At 47.3% G+C, this 20817-nt stretch overlaps 1 protein-coding gene across 1 annotated transcript in view; it reads right to left on the reverse strand.

Annotated features, from left to right (window-relative positions):
* Positions 1-20817, reverse strand: part of DNAAF8 (dynein axonemal assembly factor 8) — a 146009-nt gene that overhangs the window by 21215 nt on the left and 103977 nt on the right. The window contains exons 23-28 of the mRNA XM_084818797.1: positions 19239-19301; positions 17552-17605; positions 13491-13660; positions 3879-4074; positions 1789-1883; positions 229-349 (exon numbers count right to left, since the gene is read on the reverse strand). Coding sequence (XP_084674923.1) covers positions 229-349; positions 1789-1883; positions 3879-4074; positions 13491-13660; positions 17552-17605; positions 19239-19301 — 699 coding nt within the window. The remainder of the gene's footprint in view (positions 1-228; positions 350-1788; positions 1884-3878; positions 4075-13490; positions 13661-17551; positions 17606-19238; positions 19302-20817) is intronic.

Consider the following 20817-nt stretch of genomic DNA (forward strand, 5'->3'; position numbering starts at 1 on the left):
ACAAAGCAAACACATATTGATAGACTCCCAATCCTTGATATTTGAGGGTCTCTGCAATGGTATTCAAGTAGTTAAAGCCTAAACCACACCGTCCTCCCACAAGCAGTACTACTCATTCCTTCTCTCTACCTTTCCATGTCAATACCAGCTCTCACTTTCTCCTGCTGCCCAATTAAATCAATAACCATTTTAGGCTCATCATAACGTGAGAGGAACACATTTCCTTACCAAGGGTCTGTGGCCACTTAGGGCCCGGTAAATTGAGCTGCCTTCTTGATTCCCATTTTGTAAGCTTGCGCTGCTTGTCGAATTCAAGACAGACTATAGGGTCAAATGTAAGAGTGCAAATCTGCAGGGGAGAAGGGAGAGAGAGCAGCACATCACATGGCTACCATTGCAGGAAGACAGATAAGGCTCATGAAGAATCATTTCCACCAGCAGCACAAAGGGCTTGTCCATCCGTCTGCCCACCTGCACACACCACAGAAGACATGAAAGAGAAGCCTTTGTTACCTCTTTCTTTGTGGTTTGATTCTGTGCTGCCTGCCCTGCTAGCCAACCTACTTGAAACTCTTTGGATGTCAGAGCCAAGAGTAGTAAAGTGTCCTTTGGGAGATATTTAACAGACACACACAGCTTTGGAGAGCTCAGTGCATAACCCTCCCACATTTATTTATTTAAAACATTTCTACCCCACCTTTTCTCTACCAAGCCTACAAGGCAGTTTACAAACCAGAAGGAAACCACTGACAATAAAGTCCAAGTAAAAACAAACTCAAATCCAGACAACTGTACGGTTCAGTAATAGAAACAGCAATTGCAATTAAGAAAAAAAAATCCATTAAACTTTTGAAAAAATAAGACGGTTTTTACAGGGGCAGGCAAAGGCAGATTGGGATCTCCTGGTAGATCTCCAGGTGATTTTCAGTAGATCAGCAAGGATTTCTGACTTCCAATTTAACAATAATGACAACAAAAAGCCTTTTTGTCTTCCTAAATTAGGCTGCTGAAATAAAAAATGCTTAAGAGAAAATAGGAGGAGATTTCTGAGAGAAGGATTTGTGTTCGAACTGCAGTCATCGTACTGAAAATATGCTCCTGGGCTGAGCATGTGCTCAGAGGCACTTTGTTCTGCAATCCTATGTCTGTCTTCTTGAGCCACTATTTTGCACCTGGCTCTGAGATTCCCATCATCCCCAGCCAGCATGCATAATGGGAACTGGAGGGCACCAGGTTGGGGAAGGCTGCCCTGTAGAGTACACTGGAGTTGATGGCCACTTTGTGTTAGCTACCTTTGAAAAGCATATTGCAGGGGTACAGAACATCTTTCAGTCAGAGAGCCAAATTCCATTTTGGAGATGTTCTTGGGGGCCTCATTCTGGTGGTGGGTGGGGCCAAAGGCAAAAGCAGTGGAGCCAAAACAGCCAAAATATCAGCATATTCAAGCTGAAGGCTGTTATTGCCAGTAACTCAGCCTTAGGCATTTTGACCTTGTAGAATTGGGGAAAAACTGCCCTAAACCTGAGAAACCAGCAAACTATCAGTAGTTAGGCAAAAGGGATGGGCACAAGGAAAGGGTGTGTGGCCATCTGGGAACCCCTGGAGGGCAGACTGGAACCCCAGGAAGGCCAGATTTAGTCCCTGGGCTCCCTGGCATATTGGGTGGAGTGGGGGGCAGGGGGGGGGAATCATAACACATATAAAAGAAGAAAACACAAAATCCAGATTTGACAAGAGCTCCAGCTATCATGCTATCATGGAGAAACATCAGAATAACTGGGCTCCTACCTCTTTCTCCTCTAAAGCTGGATACTCAGCACCACACAGCCCTTCTGGAAAAAAACGCTTAATGTCCCGAACAGCAACACAATAAGATGTGGAGCCTAAGAGAGACAAAGACAAAGAGATGATTCTATCAGGCTATGAATTAAACATTGTCTCTGCTCCTGTTCCTCTCCCGGGATGATTGATGGCACACAGATTCCTGAAGAAATGGCTTTAAAGGGCAGCTGTTATACACTGTAACAGCAAACATTTAAACCTATTACGCCGAGAACAGCTTCATTGTCTCCTTGCTATTTTGACTTCGCTCTATTATGACTCGACTCGCTCCTCATACAAGCGCAACATCGTTGCCACCGTCTTCTTCTTCTTCGCAGTCAAGTAATAACCTGCTAGAAAAGCAGAAAGGGTATTGGGCCAGGCTGCTCTGGATGCTGCGTGCTCACATGTCACCTGCCGGGGTGCCGCGTGCGATGGGGCTATCAGGAAATGAAATCATTTCAATGCCTCCTTCTGAAATAATAATGGTATCTTTGGCTCTTTTCTGTATGTGTAAATAGGAGTGCCTGAATATTTGTTCACTCATCTTCCCAGGTGCGGTACCCATGGAATTCCCTGCTGCATTTGTCTTGGGTTTATTATTTATTTTCTTTATTACATTTCTGTACTGCCCAATAGCCAAACCTCTTTAGTCATGTCCAGCGAAGAAAGGAGCATTATTGACATAGGAATGCTTTCAGATGCGGTGGAAGAATTCCAGGGATTAGAAGGGGATGCTAAAGGTGGCACAGAAGCGTATTAAAGATGCTTCTATCAATTACAGGCATGCAGCTCCTGGTGGATCCTGCAAGTCTGCTCAAGGTGATAGAAAGCAGGTGATAGTGCTTCAGGTAGGATCGCTCTGGAGAATGGGAATGCTGCCTGGAACCCGTGGGGCCCTCCCAAACATGAGGAAGGCACCGCCAATTTCCGGGGTATGGGGAAAGGACTGCCAGGCACAGTGATGTTGAATATTGGACTGGAACTTGGTTGGGATGTGGCAATGTCACACTCTGCACATGCTATCATTTTCCCCAGGGATTAAAGGCTGATCTACACATTCAGGAAAAGTAAGTGGTACAGTTCTGTACCCACCCACCACCCCCAACATAAAGAAGTATAATTTACTTTGGATAGGACTTTGTTCTGAATAAACATGCATAGGTTTGCAGCCATGCAACCCGATCAAATACACCAACATGTGTGAGAATGACTTCTGAGTAAGCATGGAAAGTACTGGCCTGCACAACATACCCACACAACAGGGCTTATGCTGCAATCCTGTGTGTACTTACGTGGGAGTAAGCCACAGTGGAACATGCATAGGGTTATGCTGTTGAAATGGGTTTAATCACCTTTCCTTCTTCCCAAGAAAAAATGGGAATTGTAGTTCTGTGGAAGGTGGGTAGAATTTTGGGCAACTTCACCAAACTACAATTCCCAGGATTCTTTGCAGGGATGAGGAACCCATGGCAGTTAAACCTGCATAAAACGGATACATTTGTAATATAGATATGCTCTGATGCAGGGGTGGGAAACTGATGGCTCTCGAGATGTTGTTGGATTCCAGCTCCAGATGTTGCTGGGCTACAGCTCCCACCAGCAATGCCAATGGTGGGAGTTGTAGTACAACATCTGGAAGGTTTCAGGTTCCCCATCCCTGCCCTGACAAGAGTTTGGAAGTTGGTGCTTTGGACGTTCTTTTAGGACTGACTTCCCTAGCTTGATACCCTCCATATGTGTTCACACCACAGCTCCCAGCATCCCCAGCCAGGGAGGTCCAGGACATCTGGAGGGCACCAGGTTGGCGAAGGCTTGTTTTAGGAGATACGGCAACCTCAGCTCAAGACTTGAGAATTTTGCATGTCTATCAAGTCCACCTTTCAGGGGATTCCAGGGTTTGGCTAATATGGAAAAAAGCATCTCTCCACAGCTGGAATCTTTCCTCCGCTTTTTGAGCACAGTTCTATTTATTTCATAGCACACAGGACTATAGCACAGCTCTAGTTATTTCAAGTAGGGAATGCTTCCAGGCATTCCTAAGTGGACGGACTCACCATAAAACCCATTTTGGGCTAAGCTGTGCCCATATTGGGCTCTCCAACAGAACGGATTGACTGCTTGAGCCCATTTGGGGTCTTTGGGCCCTAGTAAGTCTAGAAGTTTCTTCACTGCATTCTCTCGCTGAAGGCACAGCACAAAGGAGGAGCCTGAGGTCAGGTAGCTGGAGTGAGCCTCTAAGACAGCACGGTCCTGGGCAGAAAAGGAAGGATCAAAGAAGCTTCATAATTCTGGACAGAAATAGGGACATATCATCCCAAGATAGCAGGATAACAGGGAAAAATAGGGTTTTAGAAGAAGGAGAAGCTTTCTCTACTGAATTAGACATCAAGAGGGATTGCCGAGCCAATCCAAATGTGTAATAGCAAAAGTCCATCTCCCCAAAACACCATCCTGTTGAGCTAATCAATTGTACAATCGCTAGACAACGCCCAGCCCCACACAAGGACGCCATCCTGGATTTCTGCACTCAAAATCTTCATGGGAATACCCGGCATATAACCAGGCTGGCATACCCCACACTAAAACAACAACAACAAAAGAATAAGCCTAGGCAATCTAAATTGGGGGGGAAGAAATGCCGAATTCTGCAACCCATATAACTACAGTTGAAATTCTGAACCAGTCCCTGTAGCTGTTCCTTTAACAACAGTTTGCTCTACAGCAGGGGTGGGCGACATGTGGCCCTCCAGGTGTTTGGGCCTATAATCCCTCACTATCAGCTAGGGATGATAGCAGTTGTAGATCAAAACATCTGGAGGGCCACAGGTTGCCCACCTCCGCTCTACAGCAATTAGCAGATGAGAACGTTTAGTTCCATCATGCCATGAAAAGCTTCACTCACTGATCTTCTGTGGATCAACCCCCCTTCTTAGGGGGTAGGAGAATATCAGGCTGGGTGTGTGTGTGTCCTGGCCCATTTGCAAGCCTATGTATAACGTATTCATAGTGAGCATAATTTATAAGTGACTTTGGAGGATTTATTTTGGATTTTTAGTCATAGGGAGAGGCAAAGAGCTATGAAGGACACTGAGGTCTCAGCCCCAATGACTTGGGATCCTATTCTGACCACAACACTCACTTCTAAGACTTTACCAGAGTCCACACACATTCAAAAAGATCTTCGCAAGCCTAAGAACTATGGAACTCCCTGCCACTACAAATTAGGCAGGCACCAGCCCTACTGGGTTTTGGTGCCTGCTGAAAACATCCCTTTTCCAACAAGCATTTCCTAGAAGGTAATCTTGTCTGGCTGGCTGAGGAATGTTGGGGGTTGTAGGACTTTTTTTCTGTCTAAACCAGGGATGTTCGGATTTTGTGAAATCCATCCCGCGTGTTCTGTGGATTGTGCGGTGTCGTTCATTCCAGCGTCCTTTCACACACGGATTCGAAAATTTTTTCATTATGTGGGAAAATACACAAATAATTCCGTAAGAGAGTTCGCAACAATTTACGTAATTTACATTAGTATGTAACATTTAGCATATTGTCCCCCATTCCATTCAACTTTTCCCCGCGTGTGTCTCAGCAGAAATGTGCGTATTTTCCTATGAATAAATTTGTGTAAATTTCAGGAAAGTAAAAAAAAGAGCTGAAAGTTCATGGATTCTGCAGGTCAGATTATTGGAAATCTGAGCTCATTTTAGTCCGTCTTGAATTTCTCCAGCATCCCTAGTCTAAACATGCATAGGATTGCGCCTTTAGAAAACATAAACAATTTATAAATATTGTTAAATAAATGATATACATTGCTCAGTATTCAAGAATTGCCACTTCCAATGCATGCTCAGATCAACATCTCAGGTCCTGCTCTATGTTGCCCCTCTGTCAGATATAGGAAGATGGAAACTTCTCAGGCATGGCAACTCTTGCGGGTGGGATGCTCTTCCTAGGGAGGTCCACCTGGCACCATCATTGGATAGTTTATGGTGTATGAGACTTGTTTCTTTGGGAGGGACTTTCAAGACTGGGTAACTTTACTGACTTTCTTGATTTTACACTGTTGCTTTTTTGGCTTCTTATGGTTTTCTGTGGTTCTGAAATGTTATAGTTCCAACTAATTTGGTACTGATTTGTATTGGTTTTAACTTTCGTTTTTGTTGTTAGCTGCCCTGGATCTCTGTTTTTAAAACAAATATGTAACATAATATAGTGCAATACATTTATTAGGCCAACTCAAAGATCTCAAAATATGTGCAAACTTTCTGGAGATCTCAAAAGCTTGCACATTTTTTTGTGATCTTCTAAGTTGGCCTAATAAAGGCATTACACTATATGGCTTTGGAAAATAATGTCACCCTCAAGCCAGCTTGGCAGACACGCCTACCAAGAACCAGCATCTGTTCTGCAGTTCCGTTTTTGATATTGTCACAAGGTTCAAAACATCTATGCATGAGAAGGTTTTACAGTGTTGTGTGTTTCAGAATATCCACTCAAGCTAAGAAAGACTCCGGTGTCATCTTGTAGACCCTTTAATTTTTATGTATCTTTAATCTTCTCATACGACTGGAAATCCCAGACCACCAAATTAGTGAACTAGTATTACAAGAATGTATTATGATCATGAATCATTTATGAAGCACTTGAATTTTCACAAATTGATTGAAATATTTAAATGTCTTATTCTATAGAAATGGAGGACAGATTGCAATTTGGCTGGCTGGCTGAGAACTGGGACTGCTGGGACAGAAATAGCAGCTGAGTCTTGGTTTCGGAATGGTGGGCAAAATGTTTGAGCATGGTGGGCAAAGTCAAAGGAAAGAAAGGTGGGCAGAGCCAGCAGGTAAGGCTTGTTTGTATCTCTGGATTTTGGGAGCATCGGTGGATATTGACTAGGTAGTATCTTCTCAACATTTTGGTGCCAGAGGTAGAAAATCCAGATGGCACACCTCTCCGCCCATGAACAAACACAGGGTCCAATCCACCAGGAAGTTCTCATGTGCAAGACAAACCTAGCTGAAATGAACGGGAGATGTGTGAGACCACTTCCCTGCTCTTGCACATCTCCCACTAATTTTAATGAGGCTTCCGTGACAGAACTTACTGGTGGATGGTGCTGCACGGACCAGGGCTGCCTTTACACTAAGGAAACCCCCTGCAGTCCTCCCATTCTGGAGCCTTTCGGTGTTTATCGCGGGCTCCCAGCAGGCTCCCAGACAGTGACCACGTGATTGCTGAGAGGGGAAGCTGTTAATGTTCAAGACTCTATAGAACACAATGAAACTGCGCCATCTAGTGGCTCTTTTAATAGCCTAACAATCCGACTTTAAAAAATGGTTCATTAGTTTCAGATCTTTCTGGAGCAAAATAACCAGGAAATACCTCTGGATGTGCCCTGGAGGTTAACGATATCATAAAAAGGACCCACAAACTTCCGTGAGGGAGCGATCTCAATAGCGGGATATAAGCTCCATGTGAAGGAGCCCCAGATCTGTTCCCCATTCTGCTGCCCTTAATGGTACTCAAATATGCCGCCCATCAGAGCAATGCCACAGGCAGGCGTCGAGGGGGAGCCAGGAGCCAGCATCAGTGGGGTAAGCCAGGAATCAGAACAAGCCATTGCAAGGAAAGACAACTGTTTCCTAGGCAAGTATTGTACTGAACAAGAAGCCTCTTCCTGTTGGGTAGAGCCAGTCACTAGCCTGGGTGGATGGAACTGCACCTGTGCCTCATGGCAAGACCACCCCTGTCTAGTTTGAGTAAGCAGTGCAGAGCTCTCTCTCTATCAGTGGTGCCATTGGGCTAAATCGGGCCCTTTTGAGGTACCACACTAGCCTTCCAGAGTTCCCCAGATGGCCACACCCCTTTCCCCCCAATCATCTGGCAGTTCCCTGGCTTTGGTGCAGTTTTTCCCCCGCTCTAAAAGATTCAAATGCCTCTCCTAAAGCTTCATTACTGGCAGTGAGAGCTTTTTTTTGTTGGTATTTTGATCCCGTTCCCCTTTGGCCCCACCAACCACTGGAAGGTGGCCCCCCAGAGCTCCCCCGAAACTGAATTCGGCCCCTGGGCTGAGTTTCGACACCCCTGCTCTAACAGTGGTGTTTGCCATAGCTGAGCAGGCTGACTGACTGGATGGGGTGAACTCTGGAATGTAGAGGCAGCTCCTTTGTTAGTTCTTGGTGAAGCACAAAATTGCCAAAGCACATGGGTTCACGCTCCTCGGCAGGCAGAGCGTGACACTGGCTTGTGAGACTCACTGAGGCATGGGAGATTGGCTGTGCTTTTGGGGGACAGCAGATGTGGCACCAGAAAAAGGCCACGTCTTAAATCTGTTTGCTTTGCAGGCCGTGACCAGGTTGCAGCGGGTGAGCCCTGAGAAAACACAAGAGACAAACGGAAAAAAACGTACCGGCTCACAAGCAGATTTCAGGTCCTGCTTTTGGCATGTTTGCTGTGATGCTTTAGGCCAGGTGTGCATAATCTCCAGGTAGGTCTGGGGAAAGCCCTTGTCTGAAATCCTGGAGAGCTGCTGCCATTCAGAGTAGACAGTACTGGCCAAGACTGAGTTACTATAAGTTACTGTAATAGTCTACGTTACTGTAAGGCAGCTCCTTTTGTTAACCACCCTCCTCGTTTTTACAGTCCCAGACAGGCAGCAAAAAGTGCCAAGTGTTATGGAGCCCTTGGCATGAATCACAATACGTGACCAGTGGGCTGTGTTTGTTGTGGTGGGACACATGTTGTTCAGAACAGACCTGCTTTATACAGACTTCCTACAAAGAGGAGAATCTTCCCATAGAAAACTGTGTGAGTGTGTGTAGAAATATGGCACAACTATTTTTCCTTCCGCAAGTTCATGAACTGGGCAGCCTGCGAGCAAAGAGAATTTTCCCCTCCGCTTTTCAGCAACCTGCGTAGGAAAAAGTCTCACGCCAGGCTTAATACCACATGTTGGTTGCATGTGGATCTGCAATGTATTCTTTGACCTGGTTTGCGCAACACAACAACCCACCATGGCTGATCACCCATGCTGGGTTGTCGTGTTGTGTGAATCCAGTGCAGTTTCTGCAGGGTGGCTCATTTTTCACAAACAAGCCACCCTGAGAATCCATGGCTTGTTTTAAGGTTGTTAATACCCATGGTGGCTTGCCATGTTGTCCGAACCCAGCAGGGCGACTTTGTCATGGGTTGTCGGGAATGGCTACAGAGCCAGCTGGCCGGAGCAGCAAAAACCCAGGTAGGGACCGAGGAAACAAGGAGTTCTGCCACAAAGGCACCTGGGATACATGCTGGTGCTGGCGGGAGGACTGAGAGGGGAAACAAACCATGGCAAGCCTGATCGCCTGTCCGATTAGCAAGTGAACAACCAACCCATGATGGCTTATTCTCAAGATGGCTTAACATGATGTGCGAACCCTCCCTATGCCTGTTTCCCATAATCTATGTGCTGCAACAAAGTTGGCATGTCTTGCTGATGACACCTTACATCCACATAACCTGCGTTTAATTTCAGATCAGTGGAAAACAAGATTGATTTGAATCAAGGAATGTAGAGTTCATGGGAAGATTGCCTCAGGGGTACAGTGTCTGAACCTAGCAGCTGTGTAACTTGAAAGCTGACTGCTGCTTATTTAAAATATTCTTACTTTGCCTTTCCATTACATCAAAGTTCAACATGGCTTACAAAAACTAAAAATCAATATAAAAGTAAGGATCTAATCCAGCCTTCCCCAACCTGGTGCCAGATCTGTGGACTACAACTCTCCTATAATCCCCAGCCATTTGCACATGCTGGGTAGGGATGAGGGGAATTTTAGTTTATTTATTTCTTTCTTTATTTATTGCATTTATATCCCGCCTTTTTCCTCTTGCAAGGAACCCAAGGCGGCTTACATTATCCTCCTCCTCCTCTCCGTTTTATCCTCACAACAACCACCCTGTGAGGTGGGTTGGGCTGAGAGTCTGTGACTGGCCCAGAGTCACCCAGTGAGCTTCCATGGCCGAGTGGGGACTAGAACCCGGCTCTCCCGGCTCCTAGTCCATCACTCTCACCACTACACTACACTGGCTCTCAAATACCTCGAAATAGTTCGAGGTATTTGATAGCAGTATCACATTTTTAGCAGCCAGGATGGCCAGGTACCTGGGGCTTTCTCAGTCCTGATGATCCAGCTCCATGTGACAGCTCTCCCTCCTACTACCCGGTGTGGTTGCTGAGGTCACCAGAGGTAGAGGAAACAGTAGTCAGGCACCCTTCCATCATGCCCGCATCTGTATGAGGCCACCAGAGGGAGAGAAAGCAGCAGCCCTTGCACTCTGTCCATGACCTGCTGAACTTTGCAACTAAGAATCTAGTCCCCAAATTTGCTTTTTTCCTTCTCCCTCCCAATCCCCTTTCCTTTTATGTCATTTTTTTTTTTTTTTTAGATTGTAAGCCTGTGGGCAGAGACTGTCTTAAGAAATATTTTTGTAAGCCACCTTGGGAGCCTTTTGGGCTAAAGGACGGGATAAAAATGCTACAAATAGATAAATAAACAAACACGTTTCTTTCCCAGAACAGAATGATCATTCAGGGAATTGTAAAATATGAAAAGCCCTCAGATCTGTAGGGCAAATGGGTCTGAAGACGTTAAATAATATATGAAATTACTTGCTGGGTAAGGCAGTTCAAGATGTGCATGGTCTAGGCCCCTGCAAAGTAAATCTGCATTTTATAAAGCCGTAAGGCTGGGGCTCAGATTTATAAGCGATTCAGGCCTATCTGTACTCATTTTAACGTTAAATATTACTATTGATTTGCAATTTGCAAGGAGAAGCACTTTAGCGGTTAATATGATTAAAGAGCCACAACAAAGTAGCAGTGCATTACATCAGGGGAGGGCAACCACTTTGGATTACTCCCCTGGACCAAGCCGGTCGGCTGGATGACATCGGGGGCTTTCTCCTGAAGCCCCTCCCCCTCCCATGATGTCAACTGCCACCCCTGCCACTTAAAAAAAAAAATCCTCCATGCAGAGAGAGGCATGATCACGGAGGCGAGTGGCATGGGAAGAGAGTCGGAAAGTGATGCAAGGGAATCCCCAGCTTATCTCCCATCTCTCTGATCGGAGATAACAAAGGGATTCCCCTTTGTGAAGCTTGCCCTCAGGGGTGGGGCTTAGGGAAGGGAGGGGCTTGGGGAGGGCAGAGGGCGTGGCCCACAGAGGGTGCACACTCCTCCATGGGCAGGATTGGGCCCGAGGGCTGGAAGTTGCCCTCCCACTCAACGCATTACTAAGGATGGACGAAAGTCCCTTACCTGGTCCCGCAGCTGTTTTCGGTGGGGGGGAGAGGCGCTCCATTTCTACCCCCGAAATTCTTGGCAGGGGGGTAGGTGCCCCACCCCTCCCGGCCGAAATTCAGGCCAGGGGGGAGGCGCCCCATCCCTCGCCACCGAAATTCTGGCCGGGGGGGAGCGTCCCGTCTCCCTGGCCGCGAAAAAAAAAGTAAATGGTAAAAAAAAAAAAAAAAATGATAGGCTACGTAATGATTTACGTAGCCTATCACAGCTAGATTTTCAAAGTCAGCCGTGATAGGCTATATAACGATATACGTAGCCTATCACGGCTGACTTTGAAAATCTAGCCGTGATAGGCTACGTAAATCATTACGTAGCCTATCACTCTTTTTTTTTTTACTTTACTTTGTAATGGCGGTGGCGGCAGCCGGTCGGAAGACCGGCCGCCGCCCCCGCCGCCACCACCGAAACGCCCGCCGAAACGCCGCCGGGAACCGCCGCCGAGAGGGACATTCGACAGAGGTAAGTCCCATCCCGGGGGGGGGGGCGGAGAATTTCCCCAACAATTTTGGGGGGCCGAATGCATTGGCATTCAGCCTCCCGGAGAGTCGAGGAGAAATTCTCCGCCATCCCTACGCATTACACATCCGATGTCAAAGGCCAGGAGGAGTTACTCAGAAGTTGTATGCCGGTGTGTAAGATGGAAAAACAGCTGTGACTGTGTTGCTGTGGATCTCGAGGCACACGACTCCACATCAAACCCAGTGCCCGCAAGTGGCACAGTCGGACATCTGCTGAGGCCCATGGTCTGGCAGGGGGCCCACCCTAACTGAAGATACCACGGAGAGGAGGGAGTCTTTTGCTGCTCTCCAAAGAAACCTAGGTACCTCCTTGCATGTGGCACATTTAAGGCAAGGTGGCTGCACTGGGGCGGCCGGCTGCCCCATCAAATGTTGGGTGTGCGCATGTGGGAATGGGAGGTTTGCTCAGTGGGGTGAAGAAATCTCCCATGAGCCAAAAGAGAAGCAATTTCATGTTTAAATTACGAAATATTTCACAGTGTAAAGGGGCCCACTGAGAACATCTTGATTAAAGGACCCCAAGAACCTGGGGTTAATTGTGCTGTATGTGATGAGCGAGGAGGGAAGCCAATCCTAATGCAGCCATAGTTTTAAGAAAAGCCCTAAACAGAGAGACAGAGAACAGGAACAAAGGGGAGAGCGAGTGAGCAGAATATAATGAATGCATCCTAAAGCTCTGATGTAGAGAACAAAGGACTTTCTCCTGCTTTTCTTGGTCTCCTATTTACAAATCTCTTGTAGAGAAGGAAAGAGAAGAGACTCTTGGTTATTTAATGTTTCCATCTCCAGTAGAATAACTAGAAAGGGAATAGAGCACCTGAGGATGATGGAATTTGGAGGGCACCAGGTTGGGGAAGTCTAGAACAGAAGATCACTGTCAAAGTTTTCCAAAGGAGTCACAGTTATAGTTGGGCAAGGCAAATCTATCAGTGTAGTACTGTACTCAGCATCCTAAGCATTCCCAGCAGAAAAGATGAAAAGAAAAATGACAGCACTGCAAACAAGCAAAGTTATTCTGTGTCATATTTCCGCATTAATCTGATGTTTTTTTAAAAAGAAGCACTTTCATAAGCATCTTCTATCAAAAGATGCATTTTAAACACATTTAGATATGTTCTTGAGTCAAGAACTGTGCCACAGCATTCAGAGAATTGCAATAATCAAACTTCAAATCCAAATGAAGCTGGACAGCCATCTGCCAGGGATGTTTTGACTTAGATTCCTGCAATGAGCAGGGGGTTGGACTTGATGGTCTTATAGGCCCCTTCCAAGCCTACTGTTCTATGATTCTATGAAAATCTGATGACTAGCTACATTCCCACCCACACATTAGTCCAGGACCTGCAGATCAAGTCAGCTTGTTTTGGAATTCACAAAGATTGATTTCGTCAAGCATCCCTGGCCGGTGCCTGCAAATGGGTCGCACCTTGACCTAAGGTGGGTCGCACCAGTGGCACCACCAGTTTCTTTGTTGGTTTGTTTGCTGAGACCTTTTTAAAGAGGAAAAGGAAGCTGGAGGAAAGAGAGAGAGGAGGATAGAATGCAAGAGAGATTGAGAGAGGGAGGGAGGGGGAGAGAGAGAGAGAGAGAGAGGGGAGAGGGAGGAGAAATGAGAAGGAAAAAGATAACATATGGTGAAAATGAAAAGTAGGGCCCATGTTGCAGATTAGTGGTAAAACTGGGTCCCAGATCTGAAAAAGCTGAAGGCTGCTGCTATAGATGACGTACTGAATTCTATTCAGTTCAGCCAGCTATCCGGTTCTGCAGTCTCTCTACTCTTGATGCAATTACAGCCTTTTACTCCAACAAACCTGCTTAGCTTCAGGAGAAAGAAGTGCTTCAACATCTTCTGGTGTGAGATTTATATGTTTCATTCCAACTGGGCTGAATTTCTCCAAGTCCAGTTTTCGTAGGATCTTAGCCAGGTTACGGGTCCACGTGCCAGGTTTGATCAACAGCACAGTGCAGAGGATCTGAGCTCCTGTACAGAAGATCAACACAAGAAGCCAAAGCTATTGCACCTCAGCACATTTACAAGCAAAATGGCCCGGGTCTCTCAAAGGTGCTAAACCTGTGCCTTGAAAGTACCATTTCAGAATGTGGGTGGCAGGTCAAGTGAATGAAAGCTTCTCCATAGGAAAAAAGAATCCTACACATAGAAAACTACTATGTCACGGAGAAAGGGTTCACCTAAGCTTTCCCCTGACATGCTAGCTTTCTGTGTATAGAAATCACTTTTGGGGTGGGGGGAGGAATCACCAATTGTGGCGAGGTGTGTGTGTGAGGACCTGCACCTAGAGCAGCAGCCCGGGCCTGGTCTCCAACTTGGATGAGGAGGGGCCGGCCAGATCCACCAAACCAGTGGCACCTAAAGTAGAGGTGCTGGACACCAACCCAGGACATAGCATTAGGCCTAACCCTGAGCACATCAAATTGGCCCTTGCTCCAGGAACCCCTGCAACGGGACCTCCGGAGCCTGTGCCCTCAGAGCCTCCATCCCCCGAGGAATCAATGCCCCTCCACACTAGGAACCCAAATTCCTGTTTTGGCCCATCATCCCCAGACCGAGTGGTCTTATAGTGACCCCCCAACAAGTGTATTACTCCAGTTGTGAAGCACACAGCTAACACTGAACTTTACCATCACCATCCTGCTTCCATGCCATGCTTTACAAATGCTTCTACATTCCTGATGTGTTAGAACTACTACAGCAAAGCTCTTTGCCGACCCCGATTTATTCATTTATGAGCATGTGCAGTTTTGCATTTTAAACTCATTTAAATCATAGCACTGCCGTGACTACGGGAATAAAGTGGAGCTGCTTCTACCATGCTCCTCTCCTGGTGCTCTCTGAGCAGTCCTTGGGGGGACCACTGGGCTGCAGGGCCCTGGACTTTAGCCCCACGGGCCAGCTGAAGCCGCACCACTGGCTGGCCTGTCAACAAGCCCAGAGGGGCTTGTCAGAAAAATGGAGAAGTGCTAGGCTGTGAACCGGAGGCCGGCCCCTGGAAGGGGCTGTCTGGCATAAAGACCTTCAGTCCACTCCCAGACTTTGTCACAGCCAGCTGCTCGCTAGGACCTCTTCTGGGTGTCGCACTGGCCTGCCCTGCTGTTCCACGGGCTCCCCGTCAAGACCAGACCAGGACTCATTGGCCCATTGTTTAGTGCAGCCTTCCCAGCCTGGTGCCCTCTGGGTGTTTTGCACTTCATATCACAGAATCATAGACTCATAGGATTGGAAGGGGCCTACAAGACCATTGGGTCCAACCCCCTGCTCCATGCAGGAAGTCTGATTCCCAGGTGGTCTCCCACCCAAGTACTAACCAGGGCTGACCCTGCTTAGCTTCCGAGATCAGACGAGATCAGGCAAGCAGCATTACTGGAGGGGTATCATGGAACCATAGGGTTGGAAGAGGCCTACAAGACCATCGGGTCCAACCCCCTGCTCCATGCAGGAAGCCTGGTTCCCAGGCGGTCTCCCATCCAAGTACTAACCAGGGCTGACCCTGCTTCGCTTCCAAGATCATAGCGCTCCTCGCCACAGAAGTCACTTGGGCCCCCTAAGCCATAGCTGGCATGGCCAATGGCCAGGAATGCTGGACATTGTAGTCCAAGATATCTGGAAGCACCAGGTTGGGGAAGGCTGGTTTAGTAATTCCTAAAGTTTGCTTCTAGCCCAGACTGACAGCCATCCATTTTTTCAAGCAAACTGCTATGCTCTGGGAGAATCTGCCTTTCCAGTCTTTCTAGCAAATGTGACTCATTGACCTCAACAGACCTAGAATTTTGTCAGGGGTGTTTCTGAGTGCAGGGAGTGGGATAGCAGTTCAGATTCTAGAGGAGAACCGCCAGACACGGGGGAGGTATTTTCCCAAGCTAGTCTAGACATGACTGGGCTGGCTTCTCAAGTTACAAATGTCCAGCTGGCTGAGGATGAGGGTCCCTCTTCACACACACACCCCGTGAGAGACAGAAAACAGAAGGAGGCGGGGTTTGGGGAGTCTGATCTAATAGATGCTAGGCGCAGGCGTAGAGCAAAGAGAGAGAAGGCAGAGGCGGAACTCGGACAGTCTACCCAATTGGCCTTGTGTGAAAAGCTGCGCTCAGAGGCCTCACACGAGAGAGAGGGACCTCCCCTGCTTAAGTTAGGCTAGTGAGACTGCCTTCCTCTTCAAACGGCGGGCAACTCTCGTAACTTCCTTTTGAATTCCCCTGAAGGCTTTCCTTTGTAGACTGAGAGTCACTGAGAATTTGCATCTGTATGACCCTGTGAAGTAATGAATTAAAAGCTGTAGACTGGAGCCTCTCGTCTGTGTTTGTTTTCGGCATTGAAATAAAGTGGGGGCTAAAGAAATCCTGAAAATTTTAATATTTCATGTTTCCCTATGTTTTTTTTTACATTTTACACAGGCAGCATATGATCTAGTCATTCCACAAATATTCATTCATTCAGACTTAACAAGAATTCTCCATGCTGAAAAATGTCATTTGTTGGTGTCTCTCCTCAACATCCTCCTCTAGGTTTCCAACTTCCTTTCCCCAAGTGCCCTGAGTTTTTTTGACTGATCTTGTCTATGGCGTTTTTTAAGGCCTAAACTAAAAGTTTGCTAGCAAACTTTGTGGGCTTACAAGGGGGCTCAGAAGCCCCCATCCTTCCCACCATTTGCCACCTGTCCATAATGTTGGCAACAGCTGTAACTAAGCTCCTCAGTGCTTCTGAGCAACAGTTTTTATCTCCCGTACCCCACCCCCTGCAAGATGCCTGAATGAAGACAGGAAGCATGCCTTTGCTCTGATTTGGCTTCATGACAACAGGACACCTCCAATGGAATCTGGCTATTTGATGATGTCTGAAGCCAATTCAGAATGAGGGCAGTGCCTCCTTCATCTCTTTCTGGCATCTTGTGCGTAAAAAAAAAGATTTTTTAAAAGGTGCACAGCAGCAATTAGTGTGATCACTGCTATGGTAAGTAGGTCAAATACTTTGCTCCTGGTTACAACTCTCCCCCTCCCCCAGGTTCACTGACAGGGGCCCCTTGATCACAGCTTGTGAAACAGCAGTGAAGTTGGGGGAGGGGAGGCATTTTGGCTCAGCCCTGGTGATTTTTCACTGCCTTGCTTTCTGCTCTTTTTGAGACGGAAACTAAACATTGTGCAGCAAATAAAGGCATCCAAACCCTATGCCTGCTGCCTAAGATTAATGTAAGTGGCCATTTGCAGGGGAGAAGCAGTGGGTAGAAAGGGGATGTATAAGCTTTCCCCTGCTTGTCACTTTCCCCCCACAGCTCCTCTCCCTGAGCTGTTTTCCTTCAGCTGAGCCTCCTTTCCAGTCTCAGAGCCTAACCAGGGGAAATGCGGGGGAGGAAGGAGCCCAGCTGGGGGAATGAAGCTGCAGTTAGGGGATGGATACAGCACAACCTGCCTGCCTACTGCTTCTCCTATGCAACACACTCACACACTCACACTCATTTCATTTCACGTTCATTTTAGGTGGCAAACACAGGATTGGGAAACCTGCATTTGCTGTGTCATGTCTAATTCAGGCTCGAGATAACCTCCAGTTCTCTTCCTTTCCTCCATTCCTATATTGAGTAGCTAAAGATCTACATGGATCAATAGGGTTATCTTTGCAGACATTCTGTTCAAGGAACCTATTTTTATTTCCCAGACGTGAGGTTGGCTGAAAACAAACGTCACCTCCAAAGAAGGAAATTCCAGGATGGAGACAGGCAGGTGGAATGGATTTTCCTCTACTCTGGCCTGATGAAATCCACTGGCACTCTTTATGACAGACCCCAATGTGCACAGAATTTGGCAAATCCACACTTTCCCCAGAAAGCAAAGAGGGCTTTTCAGCGTTGGTGTTTCTTACCTGCTTGCATGGAGAGGAAGAGAGCATCTGTGTGGCTTCTCCGAACATCTCCCACTGTACAAGGGAAGTGGATGGACTTTAGCATGAGAAGTGAGTTGCAGAAGATCAGGCAGCAGGCAGACTTCCTGGATTATGTCTTTCTACAGTTGTCATGGGACTGGAGGAGGGAAGCACAGTCTGCCTTCTGCCATCAGTCGGGGGACTTAGGACCACTGGGAGGTTGCACCCCCTGCTGCCCAGAAATAACATCAAAAATAACATTGGCCCGCCTGGCCCATCCATCAGCCAGAGAAGGAGCAATTGCAGGGAGCTCACTTTCTCCTCCCTGCCAGAAAGAAAACTCTGCTCCAACTGCCTGTACCCCTGGGACTGCAGAAGGAAAGGGAAAGAACGCTCTGGTCCCATCCATTGGCCTGAGGAAGAAGCACCTCATTCAAGGAGGAACACCAGCAAGGGAAGACCAGCCTGGCCTGAAGTGCATTTAAATGCCCACGTATAGCTCACCACCTTGCTCTGACCATGAAGGACTGATCTCCCTCCTCTACCTTTTCCCTTCCCTTCCCTCCCCTTCCCTTCTGTGGCATTTTAGTTTGTAAGCCTGATGCCAGGGCTTCTCTCTCTCTTTGACTGATATGAGCTGCTTTGGGAGACAATATTCATCCAAAAAGCAGGATAAAAATAAAAATTGTAGATAAGTAGTTAAACTATGGAATTCGCTACCACAGGATGTAGTGAGGGCCACCAGTTTGGAAGGCTTTAAAAGGGGGTTGAACAAATTCCTGGAGGAGAAGGCTATCAATGGCTACTAGTCCTGATGGCTACGTGCTACTTCCAGTACCAGAGGCAGAGAGCCTATGTACACCAGTGGGTGAACAGAATGCTGGGTTAGGTGGACCGTGGTCTGATCCAGCATAGCTGTTCTTATGTTCTTAAGTGGTAAGTACAGTGGCGGACATCGTGATTAAGAGGTGAGCTGAAGTTCTCTTAGGGATGTACGAAAGTCACTTACCTTTTCGAAGGGTGACATTCACGGTGGGAGGGAGGCGTTCCGTCCCTCCCCCGAAATTCTCCCCGGCCGGCTCCACTCCAAAGCAACTCCGCGGAGCCACTAGCCGGGGCTGCCCGCAGCCGGACATCCAGCCGCTGGGCAGCCTGCACAGGGATGCAAATGGCGGCCGCTGTAGCCACTGCCATTTGCGCCCCTGTATTTTGCCGTGATAGGCTACGTATATATTTATGTAGCCTGTTACAGCAAAAATAAAGGGAACGCAAAGGGCGGTGGCTATGGCGGCCGCCATTTGCGTTCCCTTTTTTTGCTGTGATAGGCTACATAGATATTTACGTAGCCTATTACGGCCTCCTCAGGGACGCAAATGGCATCCTTGCGTTAGCCGTGATAGGCTACGTAAGTATTTCACTTACGTAAGCTATAATGAAGCTACGTAAGCTATGTAAGCTATAATGAAGAGGCGAATGGCGGCCGCAGATGTGGCCGCCATTTGCAAAGCAGCGCAAATGGCAGCAGGTAGGTGCTCCGTTTCACGTGCCTTTCGCGGGGTGGGAGGGCGGGGGGCTTCGTTCCACCACAGATTTCGGGGGCCTGAATGCACTGGCGCTCGGCCTCACTGAGATTGGTGACAGAATTATCTGACATCCCTAAGTTCTCTTCAGAACGTCTCCAGCTTACCTTTGGGCTGGGGATGCCTTCCAGGAGGCGGCAGGTACCTCAGGGCAGGGCGGCGTTTGGGATCTGCAAAGCGACAGCAATAGGCTTTTTATGACGAAGGAGAACATGGCACCACATCTACAACAGTTTATTACAAGGAGAATTGCAGCCAAATGCCTATGTAAGTGGAAAATGCAAAGCCCTCTGAGGGATGCCTGCTGTTCCAAACAAAGGCCTCCAGCAGGGTAGGAGGCAAGGGTTCCGAATCATCTGGAAAGCAAGATCCTGTGTCACTGGTTTGTTAATACAGGGCCAGCCCAGACATCTACAGGTCAAGTCCCCCATGATGCACAAGCCTGGTGTTGGTATCTCCTGTAATGTCACAAAGAATGCTGGGGGCATAACTGACTAACTGGGGGTGGGACTGAACCCTGTCTTGCTCCCAATGAGGTGACAGGGTCTAAATTGAGCCTGGAAAATGATCATATTGTTTTCGGAGGTTTGGGGGGCCCTGACTGGAAGAGTTCTTCTCTCATCACTAAAAATGATGGAGGTTGCATTGACTGAAGAGCGAAAAAGTTCAGGTCCTGTTGCTTTGACACTTCATGCAATCAGAATTCCGTAAGATGGCAAACTTGTGTCCACCAGTGATTGAATGGGGGAAAGGTAAGGAATTCACAACCCCACAACCCCGACTCCCCCCAATTTCAGTCAAATCAGGGCCTTATTGTAGCCTTCTATAACCAGTACCTGGGAGGTGTGAGGGGGAGGCAGAAAAGGTAAGGGGATCAGACTCACTCTGGGCCCCCTGTAACTGAAGCGCTGGTGTCAACTTATATCTTTCTCACTGCAAAATTCTATCCCCTGATCTCTTTTTTGTATCGCTTCTTCTGATTATCTCAGCCTTATTCAATTGTTATAGCCTTCTGCATGGAGGGCTAACACGTGGAAGGCAAGAAGGACCAGGCCCCATCCTCAGCACTGAGCCTCTGGCCAGCTCCACCCCTTTGGCTTCGGTGGGTTTGGAGAAGGTGTAATGCAATCCTTTTTGATCCCTTGTATTAGTGAGTGGCTTATCATTAACCACGATGAAACAAAAGTAATGGTATTTGCCAAAAGGAAAGGAAAGGAAAGGAAAGGAAAGGAAAGGAAAGGAAAGGAAAGGAAAGGTTCCTCCTGTGCAAGCACCGGGTCATTACTGACTCCTAGAGGGATGCCGCCTGCGCTGGCGTTTTCATGGCAGACTATAGCGGGGTGGTTTGCCATTGCCTTCCCCAAAAGGAAACTGGTTTATAAATAGTTTTGAGATAAGCACAAGATCCAACAAGTAAAACTAGGCTTAGATTTTAGCTCTCTGGGCTCCTGGAAGGCTCACTATAAATATTTTAGTTTACGCTAATAATAGCGTAGCCTGTTTATTTGGACAAAAAGGAAGCTGTTAAATTCTTTCAGTAATGAAAGATTTTAGAGCAACATCCATCTCTCAGTCACTGTATGGTATCCTAGTTTGGGTCAATGATAAAATCAGTATTTTTTTTAAAGGCCAGAAATTCTGAGAGAACGTTTTGGGGTATCAAAATGTGTTAGCCAATGCTGTTCT

Source organism: Heloderma suspectum, chromosome 12, assembly GCF_057233095.1.
Source record: "Heloderma suspectum isolate Gila_16-S chromosome 12, 16-S_ref, whole genome shotgun sequence".
Lineage (NCBI taxonomy): Eukaryota > Metazoa > Chordata > Lepidosauria > Squamata > Helodermatidae > Heloderma > Heloderma suspectum.